Source organism: Danio rerio, chromosome 14 (assembly GCF_049306965.1).
Source record: "Danio rerio strain Tuebingen ecotype United States chromosome 14, GRCz12tu, whole genome shotgun sequence".
Classification (NCBI taxonomy): Eukaryota; Metazoa; Chordata; class Actinopteri; order Cypriniformes; family Danionidae; genus Danio; species Danio rerio.
Window position 1 is genome coordinate 54205263 of NC_133189.1, and position 19643 is coordinate 54224905.

Sequence of the window (19643 nt, forward strand, 5' to 3'; positions counted from 1 at the left end):
GTAGATGGATGGCATTTCATGTCATGTTCAGCCATATAATCTTAAAATGTGAGCAAAATTAGCAGTTTTGTCATCACCTTAAGGGGGTCACGCACCAGAAGCGCCGCTTCACATTACGCTATAGAGAATCATTCAAATATTAGCTCTAAAGTGTGACGTTGGTGAATTAGTAATGGCTTCTGCTGTTCTGACGTCAGCTGCAGATGTGTATGAATGGCGGAAGAAAGTAGTTCCAAATTCAAAAAGGTTTTAGACTTTATGTGTTTGATTTTCTTTTTTATGTACAAGATTGTGCCGTCGAACTGTTGTATAAACGCAATATCACACTCGTAGCAGTGCGATATGGCTGTATATCAGCACTGGTGGCCTCGTGCCAACATTGGCGGCCTCTTGCCAACGCACCCCTCCCACCAGTGCTGATATACAGCCATAGCACACTGCTACTAGTGTGTATATATATATATATGTGTGTGTGTGTATATATGTATATGTATATATATATGTGTATATACACACACACACACACACACACACACACACACACACACACACACATATATATATATAAATTAATTAAATTAAATTATGTATTTAATTTCATTTATTGGATGTTAACCTATTTTACGATACATTCCACAAATTTCTTGCTTCTGTAATTAAAATATTTGCAAATCTATCTCAGTGATCTTGTATATATTTCCTGAAAGTCTCTACACTGGAGGAGGTGTGTGTTTTATCAGAGTGATTCTGGTGTGTGTGTGTGTGTTTGGTTGTGCAGCTCGTGTTGCTAAGGCTCTGTTTCTGCAGAAGCTCAGCTGCTGTGTTGATGAGTGACATTAGCAGAATGAAGAGCCAGTAAAACTCTGGATCTCTGCTTTGTTACACTAAAGCATGCACAGTAGCCGTAGATTGCAGAATGAGTGCAGAAAAGGCAGAATTGTGAAAATGCAGAGTCATGTATTGTGTGTTGGCTGTCAGTGTGAGGGGGAGAAGCACACACGCTGTAGATTCAGGAGGGCTCGGGGTGTAAGGTTACAGACATTTCAGGCTTTCTGTCGCTCTCTGTCACACACATATACTGCTGAGCATAACATACAAACAAACATGCACATAAACACACACTCATACACACATGCACATTTATAAGCATGCATGCACATAGACGCACACACAAACACTCGTGCACACGCATACATACACATACTGTACACGCACACACACATACACTGGCGTGCATCTACACATATACAGACACAAACAAACAAATGCACATACAGATAATCACACACACACACACACACACACACACACACCCACACACATACACACACATACTGTCCACCCTCATACCTAACCTTTTCTGATTTAGACTGTAATTTAATAATGTGCATCTTTGTAAAGCTGCTTAGGAACAAAGCGATATACAAATAAACTTCTGAACTGATCATCTTAAACTATTTAATACACAGCGTTTACATGAATATTGAGTGTTTTATAATAAACTCAAACAAATATTTAAAGTTGTGCTTGGGCAGGGCAGGAGACATGTGTTTATACAATCCTAAAACGAAACATTACACCAACAATCAGCCTCTGTACAGCCTGGACAGCTGACAGCTGTCGGGCCTCAGTGAGTGAGTATGTGTGCGTGTGTGTGTTTGTGTGTGTGTGCGCAATTGAATTTCAACTTGCCATGGAAATATACACTCAGCGGCCACTTTATTAGGTACACCTGTCCAACTGCTTGTTAATGCAAATTTCTGAACGGCCAATCACATGGCAGCACCTCGATGCATTTAGGCATGTTGACAAGGTCAAGGCAATCTGCTGCAGTTCAAACTGAGCATCAGAATGGGGAAGAGAGCTGATTTAAGTGAATGTGGCATGGTTGTTGGTGCCAGAAGGGCTGATCTGAATATTTCAGAAACTGTTGATCTACTAGGATTTTCACGCACAACCATCTATAGGGTTTACAGAGAAAAATCTGACAAAGAGAAAATATCCAGTGAGCGGCAGTTCTGTGGGCGCAAATTCCTTGTTGATGCCAGAGGTCAGAGGAGAATGGCCAGTTGGTTCCAGCTGATAGAAAGACAAGAGTAACTCAAATAAGCACTCGTTACAACTGAGGTCTGCAGAAGAGCACCTCACACAACACATCCAACCTTGAGGCAGATGGGCTACAGCAGCAGAAACCACACTGGGTGCCACTCCTATCAGCTAAGAACAGGAAACTGAGGCTACAATTCACACAGGCTCACCAAAACTGGACAATAGAAGATTGGAGAAACGTTGCCTGCTCTGACGAGTCTCCATTTCTGCTGCCACATTCAGATGGTCTGGTCAGAATTTGGCATTAACAACATGAAAGCATGGATCCATCCTGCCTTGTATCAACAGTTCAGGCTGGTGGTGGTGGTGTAATGGTGTGGGGGATATTTTCTTGGCACATTTTGGGCCCATTAGTACCAACTGGGCATCGTGTCAACGCTACAGCCTACCTGAGTATTGTTGCTGACCATGTCCATCCCTTTATCACCACAGTGTACTCATCTTCTGATGGTTACTTCCAGCAGGATAGCGCGGCATGTCATAAAGCAAGAATCATCTCAGACTGGTTTCTTGAACATGACAATGAGTTCACTGGACTAAAATGGCCTCCACAGTCAGCAGATCTCAATCCAATAGAGTTTTTTCGGGATGTGGTGGAATGGAAGATTCACATCATGGATGTGCAGCCGACAAATCTGCAGCAACTGCGTGATGCTATCATGTCCAGTAGCTTGTTGAATCTGTCATGAAGGATTAAGGTGTACCTAATAAAGTGGCCGAATAAATGAATCTTTCATATGAATTGAGAAGATTCACCTTGCTACTCACTTTCACGGCTCTATAAAAACAGCATCTACAGTAAACATGCAAAATCTGTGTTTATAGGAGTTCAGAGGTACAGTTGTGGATCACCCTGATTTTGACGCAGGCAGTGATGCAGAGGCTCTTTATAATGCCATGAAAGGCTTCGGTAAGTAAAGCACTGGCTGCTGGGATCTTACGATGAGATTCGATTTTGTGCCATATAAAGCAAACAAAACAAAAAAAGGAACCAAAATATTACATATTAGTGTGTTTTACAAGTGAAGTCTATTCATAAACTAATTTCGAGAGGATCACGTGCTTATGATTGACACGGCTGGCCCCGAGTCAAGCTAATGTACAAACCACCAATCAGACTACTCCTAACCAAGTATAAATAACCAAACACCTTACCTTTAGTCATCTTCGTCTTGAAGAATCCCCCCTTCCACCCCTTCGCCTCCTCCTTTGTCTACAGGGCAGCACGGCGGCCCAGTGGCTAGCACTGCAGCCTCACAGTAAAATGCCTCCGGTTCGGGCATCTACCCAAACGGTCAGCATTTTTGTGTGGAGTTCATGTTCTCCCTGTGCTTGCGTGGGTTTTCCCCGGGTCCTCCGGTTTCCTCCCACACTCCCAAAAACATGACACTTAAGTAAATTGACTAAACCAAATTAGCACCAAATTCGATTCAATTCTGTCAGCAACACATCACCTTAGCAACCCTCACGCAGCAGGAGGGAGGGGGGTTCTCGAGATCTACCCGAGCTCAAACTCCCCTCTCGCCCTGGAATGGGATCGAGCCTCGGGCTCGAGGCTCTCATGAGCTCGGGGCTCTCTCCCGGAACAGCATGCCAAACTAGCTTATTACCAATCATCAGCTAAATGTGAACTCTTGAAATGCTCTTAAATCATTAAAATGAAGTCTGTATCTGAAATCGCCCCCACACCCTCCGTCACTATTCCCTACAGTGACCCACTAATATGGCGGCAAATCAATGCCATTATTAATCGGGCGCAGCGGTGATGTTTGTGTGCAAGGAGAAGTGAACCGTGAGCAGATTACAGGTCTACACTCGAGAAAACTACAGCTCACGAGCGCACAGGGGATATTGGCATTGATTTGCCGCCATACACTAATATAGACTTTATGTTTGGATTTGGTTTTTGTTTAAAGACTTTGATTGAAGATTAGAAGATTGCATGGATTCATTGTTCACCTAAAGCAGGGGTGTCCAAACTCGGTCCTGGAGGGCCGGAGTCCTGCTGAGTTTAGCTTTAACTTGCTTCAACACACCTGTCAGGAAGTTTCTAGAACAGGGGTGTCCAAACTCAGTCCTGGAGGGCCGGTGTCCAGCATATTTTAGTTCCAACCAATATTAAACACACCTGAACCTGCTAATCAAGCTCTTTCAAGGTATAATAGAAACTTCCAGGCAGGTGTGTTAAGGGAAGTTGGAGCTAAACTATGCAGGACATTGGCCCTCCAGGACTGAGTTTGGACACCCCTGTTCTAGTATATCTAGTAAGAGCTTGATCAGCTGGTTCAGGTGTGCTTGATTAGGGTTGAAGCTAAACTCTTAAGGACATCGGACCTCCAGGACTGAGTTTGGACACCCGTGACCTAAAGAATAACAATATGGGCTAGCAAAATATGCATTTAACTTTTTTTCCTTTAGAGAATTTTTTATTTATTAGTGTATATTTTTGTTAGTTTTCTCAAATGTTTGTTCATTTGATTTGGCACAAATCTAATCCCATATATTTCCATTCATAAGTAAAATCATCATATATTGTTTTTTGCAGGAAGTGACAAAGAGGCCATTTTAGACCTGATTACCTCACGAAGCAGCGCTCAGAGGCAGGAGATCCGCACCGCATACAAGTCACAATATGGGAAGGTACAAGAAAAACACCAGCAAGTCCAATAGTACAACATGCACTTATTAAAAATATATCTCTTATATAGGATTTAATCGATGACCTGAAATATGAGCTGACTGGGAAGTTTGAGCGTCTGATCGTGGGTTTGATGAGACCTCCTGCTTACCACGATGCCAAAGAAATCAAAGATGCCATCAAGGTATGAAAATTACTAAAATAATAAAGCTAAAATAAACTGAAAGATTTACTAAAAAATGCTGGGTTGTTTTAACCCGATGATGGAGCAAATATGGACAAACACAACAGTTGGGTTAACAAAAATAATTTAGATTTTAGTTTAAAACCATATATTGTTTTTTTCATATTTGACCCAACCTTGGGTCAAAACGACCCAGCTTTTTTTTAAAGACTACCATTAAATCATGCATAGATTGAACAGATTCTACAGTCCGATTGAAGAGTTATGATGCATTGATGTTATTTGTGGAATATTAAATAAATATTTGTTGTTAATGTGCTCTCTAAATATTCTGGGTTTTATTAAACCAACATTGGGTTAAATATAGACTAACCAAACAATGTTTTAGTTTAAAAAAATCAAACCAGCATTGGTTTTGTCCATATTTGACCCAACATTGGGTTAATACAGCACAGCATTTTTTTAGAATGTACCATTAAATCATCCATGGACTGAACAGATTCTACATTCAGATTGAAGAGTTATGATGCATTTATGTTATATTTTTTGGAATAATAAATAAATATTGTTTGTTAATGTACACTCTTAATATTCTGGGTTTTATTAAACCAACATTGGGTCAAATATGGAAAATATCAAATAGTTAGGTTAAAAAGATTTAATTACATTTTAATTTTAAAAACTAAACCAACATTTGGTTTGTCCATATTTGACCCAACATTGAGTCGAAACAACCCAGCATTTTTCAGAATGTACCATTAAATCATGCATAGATTGAAGATTATGAATTCAGTTTGGAGAATTATGATGCATTTATGGTGCATGTTATATTTTTGCAATATTATATAAATACTGTTTTTAAAACTCTAATTATTCTGGGTTGTATTAAGACCACATTGGGTCAAATATGGACAAATCAAACATTTAGGTTAAAAAAGTTATATACTTTTTATTAAAAGAAATTAACCAAACATGGGGTTTGTGTACATTTGACTCAACCTTGGGTCAAAACGACCCAGTTTTTTTAGTCTACCATTAAATCATGCATGGATTGAACAGATTCTACATTCAGATTGAAGAGTTATGATGCATTGATGTTATATTTGTGGAATATTAAATAAATATTTGTTGTTAATGTGCTCTCTAAATATTCTGGGTTTTATTAAACCAAAATTGGGTCAAATATGGAAAATATTAAATAGTTAGGTTAAAAAGATTTAATTAAATGTTTATTTTAAAAATTAAACCAACATTGGGTTTGTCCATATTTGACCCAACATTGGATCAAAGCAACTTAGCATTTTTCAGAATGTACCATTAAATTATGCAAAGATTGAAGATTATGAATTCAGGTTGAGGAGTTATGATGCATTTATGGTGCATGTTATATTTTGGGAATATTATATAAATACTGTTTGTAATACTCTTATTATTCTGGGTTGTATTAAGACCACTTTGGGTCAAATATGGACAAATCAAACAGTTAGCTAATAAAAATCTTATACACTTTTTATTAAATACAATTAACTAAACATTCGGTTTGTCCATATTTGACCCACTATATAACCCAGCATTTTTAGTCTACCATTAAATCATGCATGGATTAAATACATTATGAATTCGGATTGAAGAGTTATGATGCATTTGTGTTGCAGGATTTATTTTTTGGAATATTATGTAAAAAACTGTTTTTAATATATACTTTAAATATTCTGGGTTGTATTAAGACAACATTGGGTCAAATATGGACATACCAAACAGTTAGGTTTGGGTCAAAACAACCCAGCATTTTGTTTTAGAGTCTACCATTAAGTCATGCATGGATTGGACAGATTATACATTCAGATTGAAGAGTTATGATGCAATTTTGGTGCATGTTATTTTTTTGTAATACTAAATAAATATTGGTTGTTAATATACACTAAATATTCTTGGTTGTATTCAGACAACATTGGGTGAAATATGGACAATCCAAACAGTTAGGTTAACAAAATTTAATATACTTTTACAACATTAGAGTTGTCCATATATAACCCACTGAATCAAAACAACGCAGCATTTTTTAAAGTGTAATGTCAAAAGTGCAAAGAAAATATTTTAAAAGCACAGAGTCTACATAAATGTTTTAGCTTTGTTGTAATAAACAGTCATTGGTTTAATAATGTTTTATTCGTATCATTATAAATAAAAAAAAAAAAACAGCACACTTATTCTAACCTGTGTTAAACTCTATAAAGGAATAAGTGATCATCCTTAATTTGATTGTTTTGTACATGATTAAATCGAATGGGTAAACCCTGAAGGTCGTAGAGGGTTTTACAAGGTCATGCAATCACAATATCACAAGATCAGCTTGTTATTTACTGCATGTTTTGTTTTTTCATTGCTATCATTAGGAATCGGTAAGTGATTTTCCTTAATTATGAAATAGTTATGTTTTGTTTATGTCTATTCCTCTGAGACTGATATTAATTTGAGCATTTTAATGGTTGCTAAAAATCCCACAGTGTTCAGCTACTAATATAGGAGAAAATCGGACTAATCCCAAATGGAAAATAAAAAGATTATTAATCATAACTTTTAACAAACACTGCTTAGTTTGGACTCTTAAAAAAGATGATTAACACTAAAGATGAAAATTCTCTCATCATTTGTTCACCTTCATGTTGTTGTAAGCCTGAATTAGTTTCTTTATCCTTCTGAACACAAAAGAAGATATTTTGAAGAATGCGTCCCATTGACTTCCATTGTATTTCTTCCATACTGTAAAAAGGATCTTCAGAAGTCAGAAAAAATGATATTAGAGGAATTAAAAAGGGTAATAAATGATAACAGAATTCTGATTTTAAGGTGATCCGTTCTTATAACGATGATTTTAAACTGCTGATTATTGTCTTGTTACATAAGTTGTTTGCAATGTTAACTCTGACTTATCTGTCAAAATAGTGATTTTCCTCTTAGTATTGTTTTATTGTAAACACTCTCAATGTCATGGAAGTATCTGAGCGTATTTATCCAATGCAAATGTACACTAGCTGTTACATAATAAAGTCATTTCAGCGATGATGAACAGACAATGACGACAGACCATTTTTCCACTTTTTTTATTTTATTTTTTTAGCATGATTGCAAATTCAAAAACCTACTTTAAAGCCTTTATTAATTATTCAACTGTTCTTTTTTTGGCCAAAGAAAATCCATAAAATAACTTTAAACTTTCATTTATAAATCAAATCATTTGCTTGACAAGAGTTATTATTTTCTACATATACAGTGAGAGTAAAAAGTATTCGATCCCTTGCTGCTTTTGTTGGTTTGCCCACTAATAAAGACCTGATCATGCTGTACTTTTAATGGTAGATGTATTCTAACATGGAGAGACAGAATATCAAAAAGAAAATCCATAAAATAACTTTAAACATTCATTTATAAATCAAATCATTACCTTAACAGAAAAGTTAAATAAAATGCGTTTAGTAACCAAGTCACAGGACACTGACCAAAATCAAAATACAATATATAAAAGCACGTATCACTTATTATGGGTCCTATCACACACCCGGTGCAATAAACTGCAAGATGTGTTTGTTACGATTTGTTGCAACAGCACAGCTGTAATTTTCACGTTTTGCACCTCGTTGTTTAAATAGCAAATCCATTTGCGCCACTCATGAGTGTGCTGGTCTGAAAAGGAGGTGTGTTAATGCGCATTGTTGGCACGTTGCTATTTTGAGGAACTGAATATGCGGTTTATTTGGTAATGTGGTACATTTTAAAATGTCCTTTGACAATTGCGGAGATGTCCACCTCAAGGTCATGACGGGCGCTCATCACTTGTGCTTTTACTCGGCTAAGCACAAGTGTGGTGGAGTGGGAAGACGCTCCACCATTGCAACCCAAGCTCATTCTGAAAACTTAGCCCTGGGGAGGTTTCTGGAGACCGCGATTTACGAGGCAGGAGGTACGTATGGCCGCATTTCGTTTTTTCGAGCGAACGCTACGGGCGGTGTGATGTCGCTCCTCTTCTTTGCGCTCGCCGGCTGTGACGGCTCACCTCCGAGTGGAGGGCTTTCCCACCGCAACCAGTTTGTCCGCTTAGCTCGTAGTGTAGAGCGGAGCGGAGGCCCGGAGGAGGAGGAGCCACCCGCGAGGATGACTGGGTTCGAGTCTGTGGAAGAGCGGTTCCAGAAATCAGGTAAGATAAAAAACAGAATCCAAAAAATAAAAGCAAACGAGTTCGTGAAGGGGTGAGGATACGGTGAATATCGAAAATTCGGTCAAAATCGGATGAGGGCTTTTGCTTTTCTTTTCTGGACGGCTTTTGTAAATGGTCACTTGGGTTTAGGGAAGGAGGAGGAGGGTGGCTGGGTCGGCCGATTGGCATTCAGTCATTCGGTCAGTCGGACAGACCATCACTCAACAGTGGCCTCTGGCAGCTTTTCATGCGAGAACAGTGCTGGCACGAGCAGCGCACGCTCCCGAGAGGTGTTCGAGACGCGAAAAAGCGCGGCACAGCAGCCTCTCGCGGATTCGCGAAAACAAAAACCGCACAAATACGTACCTCCCGGGACGTATTTCGCTGCATCCAGAAACGTCCCCGGGGCTGCATTTCCACAATGAGCCTGGGTGGAAAATATACTAGTTGTCTTTCATTTTTCAGCTGAATCAAATTAACCGTATGAGTCATTTAAACTTTTGTTGACTTAAAACAGGTTGCTTAAATTATAAAATTAAGTTAGAACATGATTAACTTATGCTATTAGTTAATTATAACTTATTAAACTATGTTGTCATGACTAATTGATCATATAATTTATTACAGTGTTGTAATTTTACTACGTTAATGACTCAAGTATTTGTTTTTTGGTATGGGGCTGTTCTTTGTGTTGACTGACCTGCTGTGATTTACAGGGAGTCGGAACAGATGAGAAATGTTTGATTGAAATCCTGGCCTCCAGAACCAATGAGCAGATTCATGCTCTGGTTGCGGCGTATTCAGATGGTGAGTGTTTTACACCAGTAAACCTGTAATAAACACTCAAACAAACAGCTAATAGTGTAATTTTGTCCACAGCATACGGCCGAGACCTGGAAGCAGATGTTATAGGAGACACGTCTGGACATTTTAAGAAGATGCTGGTTGTTTTGCTTCAGGTCTGGTTTATGGTTGTGTTTAACACCTTTGGTAACACTTTACAATAAGGTTGCATTAAATAGATGTTAGTTAATGCATTTAATAACATGATTAATACAATGAACAATACATTAATGACAGTATTTGTTCATGTTAGTTAATGATTGTTCATTTTCAGTTTGTGTTATCTCATGGTGCTTTAACTATCAATACAATTATAATTAAACAAATATACAAAACATTACATTAAATAAAACAAAAGTCACGATGACTTTGTTCATTAAATGTATTTATTTTCCATTACTTTTTCTGTTCTGAAGGCTGTTAAATTTAAGGGATTTGTTGCAGAGTAATTTTTATATATTAATAAGGATTAATGTATATTTAATAAGTTATTTTTTAAGACTATCCAGTGTTATTTTACATTTAATTGCTTTTTTGTAGACCTTGATAAAATGCTGGACCTACAGTACCTGAATAAAAATAATTTGTAATTTTATTTTATTTTATTTTATTTAAATTAAATTAAATTAAATTAAATTAAATTAAATTAAATTAAATTAAATTAAATTAAATTAAATAAATTAAATTAAATTAAATTAAATTAAATTAAATTAAATTAAATTAAAAAATATTTTCTTTTGTGAAAGAAACATGAAAGCTTGCAACCATTTGAGGGAGAGTAAAAAATGAATAATTTATTTTTAGATGAACTGTGCCTTTAAACAAATCATTTTTTTTTTCATTTTAAAAAGGTCTCCCTCATTTTATTTTGTTCAAGTGCATTTTAAGATTTATTGCACATCTTAATTTTTTCATGCAGTGTTTTTAATGCAAATTCTTTACAGTAAAAATAGGCGTTATCAAATACATAAATCTTGTATAAATCTGTGAATCTAATATGAAACTAGTAACGAGTAGCTACATCCTAGCATGCTTTATTTTATTTTAAATATAAAATTTTTATATTTAATTTAATTTAATTTAATTTTTTAATTCATTTGTTCAATCATTTGTTTATTTTATTTTAAATATTTTATTTTTAGTATTATATGTTTAATATTATATTTTATTTTTTATTTGTTTGTTTATTTTATTTTATTTTTTTATAAATATTTTATTTTTAATATTTTATTTTTTACATTTTATTTTATTTTTTTATTTGTTAATTTATTTATTTTATTTTATTTATTTTGTATTATTTTTAACATTTTATTTTTTAATTTATCTGTTTTTATTTTATTTTATTGATTTGTCACATGTCTTATTCTGCTTTGTCCTCCATATTTATTCACCCTGAGACATTATATTTACAATAAGATGTTTTATTGCAGTTGTTATGAGCTGCATTGCGTTTGTTCAGTAATAATGATTTTATAGTAATGATGATTTCTTCTCAGGGGACCAGAGAGGAAGATGATGTTGTTAGTGAAGACCTTGTGGAGGAAGATGCTCAGGTGAGTGTCAATTATATTCAGCAAGTACTAAAGCATTAGCTGTGTTTCCATTCAATGTTGTGCATTAATAACTTAAGTGAAAAATTGCTCGTTAACAATTAGCAAAATAAGATCATCTGTTCAAAATTGTCACTTGTTGGGAAACTGCACAAATTATCAGGAACAAAAAACTGTGTTGCATTTCAATGCTATTATGTAAAATACATCTAAAACATAATATTAAAAAGTTCAGCTAAGCATTTGGAAGGGGTGGCACGGTGGCTCAGTGGTTAGCACAGTCGCCTCACAGCAAGAATGTCGCTGGTTCAAGCCCCGGCTGGGTCAGTTACACCAGTGTGGAGTTTGCATGTTCTCCCCACGTTCGCTTGGGTTTCCTCCGGGTGCTCTGGTTTCCGATCCAAAAGACATGCAGTAAATAAATGAATTGGGGAGGCTAAATTGTCTGTAGTGTATGAGTGTGTGTGTGTGTGTGTGTGTGAGAGAGAGAGAATGAGTGTGTATGGGTGTTTCCCAGTAATGGGTTGCAGCTGGAAGGGCATCTGCTACATAAAACATATGCCGAAATAGTTGGCGGTTCATTCCACTGTGACGACCTCTAAAATAGAGAGTGAATGAATAATATAGAACAGTGGTACGCGGGCTTACTTCTAGTGGTACGCGAAGGAATCACTGAGTAATGAATTTGATTCGTACAATAACACCAACAACGCGTAAAATGTTTACTTTAGTACATCGCGTCATCAGCTGCTAAAAATCAATTTAATTGGCGCAGAACTACAGAATGAAGTGCGTGGTGCTTGCAGAGCAGATACTTGCTAGAGCAGTGGTCTTAACACCCTCGGGGCACAGACCGGCACCGCTCTATAGATCAATTGGTACAGGGTCGCACAAAAAATCATTAATTATTTCCGTTTTATTTATAATCTGAGTCTGAACTGAACGATCATTTATTTTGAAAAATCTTTTATTTTAAAAATTGAACGTAATCTCTTGTTACATCTCGGTCACTTGAGTGCCAAAATTTAGCCCACAGGCTAGTAATATGAGTACTGCAGCACGATGCGCTTATGTATTCCAGGTGTCCCCAGTTGAAAACATCCTAATTTTTCAGAAAGCAGCACTGCGAGTCACGTGACAAGAACCGACTGATCGACTTCATATTTTGTATAGAATATAATTTCGTTGAATGAATATGACTCTGCCTCATTTTCGAACTGTGCAGTGCTGTAGCTGCTTAATTTGGCCAACTACGCTACTTTATTATAATACCGGTGATTATGGTTATTTTTTTCTGCGGTGGTGTTTGGTGAAAGAAGTTTGAGAACCACTGATATAGAAGAATGAATGAATAATAAAGAAGAAACATTAACCATATATGGAAAAAAGATTATTAATTAAAATATTTAATAATCAATACTTCTTAGTTTGGACTCTCAAAATGAGTATTCTTCCATCATTTGTTCACCTTCATGTTGTTGTGAACCGAAATGAATTTCTTAAACACAAAAGAAGATATTTTGAAGAATGCGTCCCATTGATTTCCATAGTATTTTTTCCACACCATGGAAAGGGAGCTGCTGAAGTCACGATAAAACTGGTATCAGAGGAATTAAGAAGGATAATACATGATGGCAGAATTCAGATTTTTCATGTAACAGCGATTAAAAAAAAAAGTTATTCAGTGTTGTGATTGACTGATTTCGTTATTTCTTTCCTAAACTGCTCGCTGTATTAGAACTGAGCCTGTGTGCTTTATTTTCACTTATTAAAACTATATATTATTTATGGATAAATTGACTTTAAAAACGTTTTCTCCTGGTTTGTGGCGGCGAGGGAGAATGGGAAGTTTGTTGTAGTTTTATTTGAGGTACTTTTTAATTAAGCAGGTAAGTTAGGATTATGGGTGAAGTGGTGCAGTAGGTAGAGCTGTAGCCTCACAGCAAGAAGGTCGCTGGTTCGAGCCTCGGCTCAATTGGCGTTTCTGTGTGGAGTTTGCATGTTCTCCTTGCGTTCGCGTGGGTTTCCTCCAGGTGCTCCGGTTTCCCCTATAGTCCAAAGACAAGCGGTATCCACTTGTTAAGTGGTGACGTGTTTGTGACGTATGTAATACTGTTTTCGGGTCCAAGCCGCCACTCATTTGAGTTGAGAAATCATTCGTTTATAGGGATGTAACGGTATTGTAAATACCGTCATACCGCAATAATAATTTTTTTCGATATTACCGAAGTCGCATGACTCGGTAAAACTATAGGTCTTCTGAGAAAATTTGCTCAGGCGAATGAAGCGAACGGGAGGTACCGGAAACTACAATTCCCATCAGCCCATGCTTGACCATCATCCCTTGCGGTTTGTTGTTGCTACAGATCCAGTAATGCGGAAATGGAGTGTGCTGCTAGAAGCGGGGATGAAAAAGAGCACGAAAACTCTAAAGCGGGTGTTGTCGCCGCGCGCGTACTGAATAGCGGTGTTGTCGCGCGAGTTCTTATCAGCTGTGTTGTCGCGCGCGTACTGAATAGCGGTGTTGTCGCACGAGTTCTTATCAGCTGTGTTGTCGCGCGAGTTCTTATCAGCTGTGTTGTCGCGCGCGTACTGAATAGCGGTGTTGTCGCGCGAGTTCTTATCAGCTGTGTTGTCGCGCGAGTTCTTATCAGCTGTGTTGTCGCGCGCGTACTGAATAGCGGTGTTGTCGCGTGAGTTCTTATCAGCTGTGTTGTCGCGCGAGTTCTTATCAGCTGTGTTGTCGCGCGCGTACTGAATAGCGGTGTTGTCGCGTGAGTTCTTATCAGCTGTGTTGTCGCGCGAGTTCTTATCAGCTGTGTTGTCGCGCGCGTACTGAATAGCGGTGTTGTCGCGTGAGTTCTTATCAGCTGTGTTGTCGCGCGAGTTCTTATCAGCTGTGTTGTCGCGCGAGTTCTTATCAGCTGTGTTGTCGCGCGCGTACTGAATAGCGGTGTTGTCGCGTGAGTTCTTATCAGCTGTGTTGTCGCGCGAGTTCTTATCAGCTGTGTTGTCGCGCGCGTACTGAATAGCGGTGTTGTCGCGTGAGTTCTTATCAGCTGTGTTGTCGCGCGAGTTCTTATCAGCTGTGTTGTCGCGCGCGTACTGAATAGCGGTGTTGTCGCGTGAGTTCTTATCAGCTGTGTTGTCGCGCGCGTACTGAATAGCGGTGTTGTCGCGCGAGTTCTTATCAGCTGTGTTGTCGCGCGCGTACTGAATAGCGGTGTTGTCGCATGAGTTCTTATCAGCTGTGTTGTCACGCGCGTACTGAATAGCGGTGTTGTCAGCACACTGTTCAGATTGATGCAGACATGAGATCTCTATCTTACTCATGGTTTGTCCTCTCAAGTGGGGGAAAGACAATGCACAACGTTACCCACTGCTGTCAACCTGGGCCAAGTCATATCTCTCTTGTCCCAGAAACCTCAGTCCCAAATGAGAGGGTTTTTTTCTGTTGCAGGTGACATTGTAAATACCCAGAGATACCAGCTTTTACCAGATTATATTTATATGATAATTTTCCTTCAAAGCCATCTCTATCTAAGTGAGTGAGTGATTAAATGTTGAATGTGATGAGTTTTCAACAATATTAAATTGAAACTTTATTTTTTTACATGGTTTAATAATTTTTTGTTATTAAAATTGAAGTTTCTGTTTTAAAGCTTACAGATAGATGGCTAATTTGTATGTCATTGACACTTTTGGCACTTTTTTGGAGTATTTCCATAAGTTTTGTTTTTTCCTGTAAATGATTCAATAAATACCGCACCGTGACATTCATACCGAGGTATTACCGTACCGTGAAATTCTGATACCGTTACATCCCTATTCGTTTATGATCACTTTTTATTCATATCAAACATTAAAGTAAATTTTACATAAAGTCAGAGTGTACACAACATTCTCTGGGTTTGCTGAATAACAAATACCAACATTTTTACAATTTATGAAAAAAATGAAACACTTTCTGGCCACCGGATATTAGGCATGGACATATATACTGCGATCGTGATTTTTGAAAGTATTAAATCCCGTTGTAAACGTTTATTATTACCATTTCATGAGTCTCCCCATTCAGGTGAATAGAGCGCTTGGACCTGGAAGCCGCTTCACGTGACGTCACACTTAACAAGCGGATAGGTGAATTGGGTAGGCTAAATTATCGGTAGTGTATGAGTGTGTGTGTGTGGATGTTTCCTAGAGATGGGTTGCGGCCGGAAGGGCATCTGCTGCATAAAAACTTGCTGGATAAGTTGGCGATTCATTCCGCATTCATTTCACTTTGGTGGATTTCTCACAACACTATTTACATTTGCACAACAGGTCATTTCTCAAAACAATTAGTCATTTGTGCACATCATAGTAGCAGTTTCTCATTCCTTCCAGCAAATTGCAAATGCTTTTGGACATGCGTCAATTGCTTTCATACAAGTCTCTGCTATTTACAACATTATCATTTGCTTATGGCATGTCAGATAAAATGAACTAAACTTGTAAATGCTGAATAGTCATTGCATATAAAACTAACAGTCCTCATTTCATTACTTGAGTCATTACATACAAAAATGTTGAACTTGATGTCAAAATCGGTCAAGCAAACTTTATATAAAAAATGTAATCTTTATTTTCCTAAAAATGTCTTTAAAATTGAACAATTTGATGAATGATTTACAGACCTGTGTATGTTGTAGGTTCAGTTTCAATATGTACTGCAATATTGTCTACAGTTGTGCACAGCTCTACCTAAAGGGAGTTTATGTTTGTTGTAAATAAGGGTGTGTTTATTCTTTTGCACAATGCTGTGAGTAAATTAGGATTGTAAAGAGCAAATGCAGAGTAAAAATGTGAAACATACATATTTAGTGTCTTGTACTCAGATACCTCACTAAATGCAGTGATGTCTCACTTTACTGTAGTTTTCAAATGGCTGTGCAAATAGTATAAAGTGCTGTCTTGAGCATTTTCAGGAAGTGTCGCCAACATCTGACTTTTTGGATTGAAAAAAATGTCCAGAGTAAACTCATAATGAAAACATGACAAAGCCATTTGACTATCTTGTTCATAAACAATGGTGTCAGGACTTTTCATTTTGATGATAGTGACACTTTGATTGACGTCAATACTTGCTTTTGAGGAATGAACTTTCCATTTTTAGCATGTTATGCGCTTTTGCAGGTTATCAGCTAGGTTTTGCAGTTTGTACTAATTGTTTTGAGAAATGCATTAACTGTTGTGCAGAAATGCACTCGTTTTGTGAGAAACGCACCAAATCGACTGAGAAAAACTGTAATAAAGGGACTAAGCCGACAAGAAAATGAATGAATGAATGAGTTAGGATTATTTCCCCGCAAGTTAGCTGACTTTTTGTTTATTATTTTTGCTCGGATTCCTTTCAGATGAGATGCTTCTGAGACCTTTATTGTTTAAAACAATGAACCTTGTTATTTCTCGATAAACTTGTTGTGATCATTGTAAGCTGGGACAGGAGAAGGGGAAAACCCCAAATGGAGTATTTAAAAGTTTAATTTATTTATACTTTTGTTATTGTTCCCGCCAACCCTAGACTGGTCGGGACCTAGCATACACTGCTGATAACTGCTGATTATTTAAGTGTGATATGCAGTGAAATGCTTACACAACCACTGGTGACGTTGAAATATTAACAACAATCACAAAATAAATGAATAATAATAACATCGAAATTATGAAGAAGTTATGCAATAGAATATTCTACACTTTCTGCTAATGTCTTGTTACATAAGATGTTTGCAATGCTAACACAGACTTGTTTGACAAAAACAGTGATTTTCCTCTTAGTGTTGTTTTATTGTAAACATTCTCAATGTCAGGGAAGTATCTGAGCGTATTTTCCTTATAAAAAAGTGTACACTAGTTGTTAAATTCATTCATTCATTAATTTTTCTTCGGCTTAGTCACTTATTTATCAGGGGTTGTTACGATTTTAAGATGTTAAAGTGGGATGCTGTAACATTTAGGTGAGACAGGTGTAATGTGTGCGACAAGTCAAGGATGAGGCAGGAATCAATTCTCTTTTTAAGCTTTTTTTACTCAGTGGTTTAAACAATATATAACAATAATAAATGTAAAAAAAATAAACATTTATAATTATTATCTTTAAGCAAAAACAATGAGTGTACAAGCCAAATCAAAGAAGTTAGCTGAACAAAACAATCTTTAAATCTAAAGTCTGAACTTGGCGACAAAAAAATTAAAAACCCAGATCTTCAGTGTACACGACACCCGAACTAATTAAACTACAAAACTCAAAATTACACAAGTGGCAAAACACTCAAACTAATCTAACAAAACATCCATCTAAACTAAAACAAACCTAACAAGATGGTCAAAGGCTAAGTTTAGGACCCAGGCCCGTAGCCAGCCTGGTGTAAGGGGTGGTGCTTTTTTTCTCAGTGGATCTTTTAGCAGTTACACGCCTCAGTTTCTATTTAACTATGAGATTTAAATACTGCATTTTAGTGACTTTTTTTGCTGGATTAGCTAGTCAGATGTCATCATAACCACACTTTTTGATGTTCTAAAAATATTTCCTAAAAACTGCAGTTAAAAAAATTCAAACAAGACTAATTTTTAAAATACAAGTTTATTACATCATATGTCATTAGGAAAAAATAGCAATCTGTTAAAGTTTTAAAGTAAAAAAAACTATCATTTATTAATTTATTAATAATTAAAACATAATAATAATAACAATAATAATAATACAATAATAATTAATTCTTTAGATTTTTTTTTGCCTCTTTGGTAAAAAAAGCCTTTTTTATGGAATATTTTCATTATTTATGATGGCAGAGCAGTCAAAATAGGATGAAAATAGGACAAACTAGCTCATTTGGGACAAATTCTGGACTCGCGTCACATTATTGTGGCTTTGAGGCTCTATAGGATTCAAATTACTGGCCAGAGTTATTTAAAATGACATTTTATTACAATATATATTGAATATAAATATATTATATTAATTATATAATAAATATATTATATAATATTAAATTACATAAAATAATTAAATTATTAATTCGTTCAAAAAATTCCAAATAGATAGATAGATAGATAGATAGATCATAACAAGAACTGCTGCTTAATTGAATGCATTTAATAGCGACACCCGGTGGTTATTTATTGAATTACGTTCATTTTTGTATAGCGGGCCAGATTCTATTGATATTTATAAAAAGCCTCGCGGGCCGCCACAAAACTGATTGCGGGCCGCAGATGGCCCGCGGGCCGTAGTTTGGACACGCCTGGCTTAAAAGATCTCGAATATACAGGGGTGCTTGACCATGCAAAGCTCTATATGTAATGACCAGAATCTAAAAATTTACAATAAAACTGATAAGGAGCCAGTGAAGTGCCTTAAGCACAGGTGTAATGTGTGACCTCCTACTGGTGTTGGTTAAAAGCCTCGCAGCTGCATTCTGCACAACTTGCAATCGCTCCATGGAGGATTTGTTCAGACGAGTGAACAGAACATTGCAATAATCCAATCTAGAAGAGATGAAGGCATGAACAAGCATCTCCATCTCTTCCTTTGACACCATATCTCTTATTTTTGCAATGTTCCTCAGGTGAAAAAAGCATGTACGTACAATAGATTTAACATGGCTATTAAAACACAGAGCTCTATCAAACATGACACCAAGATTTCTAATATCACAGTAAACTGAGATAATCACTAAACACCTAAGCATATCACAAACAAATTGCACAAAAGGTATTCCGAGGCAGAGCGCACACCACACACTGGTCTGTCGGGGCTTTAAATCCTTGCGGCTCGTCCTGGGATTGGTGGAACCGACACCGTCATAATGATGATGGACAGATGGTAAACCAATAAGAACCCTAAGGGCTGAGCAAGCGGAGAGGCGGGTGAGAAAAATAAATACACAAAGAAAGAAAACTAACAAACATAACAGGGGTCACCACAGCGGAATGAACCACCAACTATTCCAGCATGTTTTGTGCAGTGGATACCCTTCCAGCTGCAACCCAGTACTGGGAAATCTATTCACCTATAGGGCATGTGTTTGGACTGTGAGAGAAAACCCACGGCAACACGTGGAGAACATGCAAACTTCACACAGA

The 19643-nt window shown here is 37.0% G+C and overlaps 1 protein-coding gene across 4 annotated transcripts in view; it reads left to right on the top strand.

Annotated features, from left to right (window-relative positions):
• anxa6 (annexin A6) overlaps positions 1 to 19643 on the top strand; it is a 230555-nt gene that overhangs the window by 160209 nt on the left and 50703 nt on the right. For 2 of the 4 annotated variants that reach the window (NM_001002038.2, XM_073921242.1), the window contains 6 exon segments: positions 2935 to 3019; positions 4655 to 4749; positions 4818 to 4931; positions 9843 to 9933; positions 10006 to 10085; positions 11466 to 11522. In NM_001002038.2, the coding sequence (NP_001002038.2) occupies positions 2935 to 3019; positions 4655 to 4749; positions 4818 to 4931; positions 9843 to 9933; positions 10006 to 10085; positions 11466 to 11522 (522 nt within the window). 4 annotated transcript variants of the gene reach the window in all.